General features: G+C 32.6%; 1 protein-coding gene across 1 annotated transcript in view; it reads right to left on the reverse strand.

The window, feature by feature from the left end:
• Window positions 1-2,758, reverse strand: part of LOC117103433 — a 6,997-nt gene extending 4,239 nt beyond the window's left edge. The window contains exon 1 of the mRNA XM_033243979.1: window positions 2,681-2,758. Within this exon, the coding sequence (XP_033099870.1) occupies window positions 2,681-2,689 (9 nt within the window). The 5' untranslated portion in view covers window positions 2,690-2,758. The remainder of the gene's footprint in view (window positions 1-2,680) is intronic.
• Window positions 2,759-3,740: the final 982 nt, after the last annotated feature.

Below are 3,740 nucleotides of genomic sequence, written 5' to 3' on the forward strand. Positions count from 1 at the left end.
TTAGAATTAGCGAATTTTGGCCAATTTATGGAAATTGAAGTTGAAATATACTATACTTTTGAAGGTCATGTAAATGTTCCATTAAATTCGAAACTTTTTTTGGTGGAAAATATTAATATGTTTGATATTTTATGAGAGATAAATGTATCAGTTTCAAAATGGAAACAATTGCGCAGCCATAGTGATTGACTGTATGTAGTGCGCATTGAGAAAAGAAGGTGCTCTCCATTTCGCCATGTTCAATTTTTTGGTAAACTATGCCTGCTTAAAATTTGATGGCGGGGAACACATGGGACTTCAAAGGCATCGCGCAAACGTCCTTCACGCGCTGCGGCAGCTTTGATCTTGCTTCATTTGCATAGTGTGTGCGCGTAGCTTTTTCGAGTGATCTCCTCAATAATACCTCCATGGTTATACGTAGCCTAGGCCAGTTAAACCGAGCTAAACTTTGTACATAAATTTCACAATAAGACAGTATTTGTATTATTAATATAACATAATATCCTGTATCCCTGATTTATAGTTAGCAGCTACGTTATAGAAAGAATAGATAAAAATAGGATATAGTGTTAAAATAATGGTATAAATCGTCGCTCACATCACGAACTAACACAATTAAATTCAATTGTGTTAGTTCGTGAAATAAAAAAAAGCGCGTCAAAATACGCGCTGTTGTTGTTAAGGACTTTTTGTGTGGTAAAGAATACAAAATTGCTTGACAACCAATACGCGCTCGTTTTGACGCGCTACTGTGATTTCACGAACTAACACAACCTACTTTGATTGTGTTAGTTCGTGATGTGAGCGACAAAATGTTTTATTGTACTACGAAAAGTTCAATCGCATAACTTGATAGGTCTTGAAGAACGTCGCTGTTCATTTTCTTTCTTCACGCTTGAGTGAACATGAACATGAATATTAATTAGGTAGTCGAAGATAGGCTATTCACAATATTGATAGAATCTGTATAATTATAGATAATCATAGATAATTAATAATCATTTACATACCATGATTATAACCTTTATGATGAATCGTTTAATTAAATCTGGATGCTTTGTAACATATCTAGGAAATTAATGAAGTGAACTTTATAGGCCAATTACTTTAAATGAGAATGTTTAATGAGCTGCTTTGATAATTAGGCATAGCAAATGACATTGTGTTGAATTATTGTAAGGTTTGTTTTTGTTTGCTTCTTTTAGGAACGCCAAATTATTTAAGAAAGGAATTGAAAAAAGTTCTCGTGTTTGAATACTCCGTCGTTTGTACAATAATTTTGTCTAAAAATTGACTGGTTTGACTAAAATGCTAAGGCAGAGTAAAACTGAAAATCACTCTGACTTTGGATTGATTTTTCGAATAGTTAAGTCTCGTTAACCCTAAAATGACTTAGTTTATCATAATTCTCAATCATTTATTAATTAATATCTGTTAAAATTAGAATTATCGAATTTTATCCAATTTATGGTAATTGAAGTTGAAATATACTATACTTTCAAAGCTCATGTAAATGTTTCATGAAATTCGAAACTCTTTAGTGTAGAAAATATTAATATTTTTGATATTTCATGGGAGATAAATGTATCGGCTTCAAAATGGAAACGACTGCGCAGCCATAGTGGTTTACTGTATGCAGTGCGCATTGAGAAAAGGAGAAGCTCTCCATTTCGCCATGTTCAATTTTTTAGTAAACTAAAGCCTGCTGAGCATTAATTGATGGCGAGAACATATCAGACTTCAAAGGCATCGCACAAACGTTCTTCATGCGCTGCGGCAACTTTGTTCTCAGTTCATTTCATAGCGTTGCGTACGCGTGACTTTTTCGAGCGATCTCCTCAATAATTATCCATGATTTAACACTGTCGTCTTGTGGGACCTTAGCAACAATATCCAAGGGGCGGGGCTTAGCGGAAAGGTCCATTGTATAAACTTCTTCAATAACTGCAGAAATAAATAAAGAGTTTGGATTGGGAGGATCCGAGTAATCATGAAAGGTTTTAGATGTATTATTATGGAATTTGTTAGCAAGCTTCGGACCAATATTTTTGAAATATTTGTTTTTAACGAATTTTCAACTATGTGGGAGTCTTTTATTAATCCCAATTTTAGATGTATTTATTGATTGATGGTTTAAGGAGAGAACAGATAAAACGCCAAGCACCTTTAATATTCAATTTAAGTTTGTCAAACAAATTTGTGTAGTACAGTACTTCTTTTTAGCAATTTTAAGAAGACCCATCATTTTAAGGGTTTTCTGGTAGCAAATTGCATATTTCTCTTTAACATTAACAGAAAAATGTACCCTAATACTCGTTTACGAGTCATTAATCCTTAAATGTGCAAAATGGCGCCGAAATTGACATTTTGACCCACCATTCTAAGGGTTTTCTGAGTAGCTAAACGTTTCTATACAACATTGACAAAAACACCTACCAAAAAATAGACGTTTGAGAAGTTATTAAACCTTAAATGAATGGCGGCAATTTTGAATTCAAGATGTCCGAAAATGTCCTAACGTTGTTTTTTCATGCTTAGTGTGGTCCATATTACACATTTATTTTAGCAATAAAACATTTTCTTGCAATTGGTTTTATAGAAAATGTAATTCCTTGCAGACAATTTTTATAGCTTTTATTAATCTAGGCCTAAATAATTTAAGTATCCAGGTATGACTTACGTATTCCATGATGGGGCGAAAAAATATCGGCTTATATATCTTCAGTTTTATATCCTGACAATTAATTAAGTCGTTTTGACGTCTTAAGTTAAAGTGTGTCACTGTGTTTAATCTTAGTTCGTTTTATAGTTCGTCTACCTAATCATGCATATATTATTATAGTAATATCGAGGGCGCTATTTCCGGTGCAAATGTGTACTTCCATTTGTGGATAAATCGTCCTGTAAATTAAGAGGAACTTTATTTACTAATAAACCCGTTTTTTAAAATATTGACTCTACTTAAAGGAACGTAAAGAACATCATTATTTCTTAAAATACGGACAGGAACACGAAGGGCAAAATTAGATGTATGTTATTAAGTTCGCCATTCTGTCTATGTCAAGACCCCTTTTAATTGTAATGACGAACGATGTGTAGACCTATTGTTAGCGCCGATAACTTGTGATGAGGTGTAATTGCGGTAAAACGTTCATGCAATATATTTTAATCTTTAAGTGTTGGTTCTGGTTCTTCTTCTTCAGTTCAGGTTTTCTTGCTTTCTTTCTTTATATTTCTTTAGGGTGTTTTATTTATCTATTTATTTATTTTTAAAAATTTATTTACCATTCAAAACAAAAAAATAAATATTGAGATTTTGTTTTCGAGTGACTTTTGACGGTTATTACCAGTGGAAACATAAATGCTATGTATCTAATTTGAATCAAATTGTATCTTGTATAAGTATTAATTTGTAAGCCTACTGTTTAAATTGCATATCAAATTCAGCTAATTCGAAAACTAATTAGTACTGCACTACCATAGAGAAAATATGCTCTATTTCCTCTATGGTACTACTTACTGTATCACAGTTTACTATCAATTTTGAACAGAATACGGTATTTCCAGAGCGTAAAGAAGTAATTCAAACAAAACTCAAGTTATGCCTACACCGTTGCACAGTGAAATGTTTAAGGTTTTGAAACTGGTAATTCAATTATAGTAACGTCACACCGCATGCATCTTAATACAAGTCCAGAGGTTTATGTATTTAGTACTTTTATCGCCCGTAATTTGTAAAT

The sequence above is a fragment of the Anneissia japonica genome, unplaced genomic scaffold (genome assembly GCF_011630105.1).
Source record: "Anneissia japonica isolate Jap-2015-1 unplaced genomic scaffold, ASM1163010v1 scaffold1065_len1792383_cov172, whole genome shotgun sequence".
Taxonomy (NCBI): Eukaryota; Metazoa; Echinodermata; class Crinoidea; order Comatulida; family Comatulidae; genus Anneissia; species Anneissia japonica.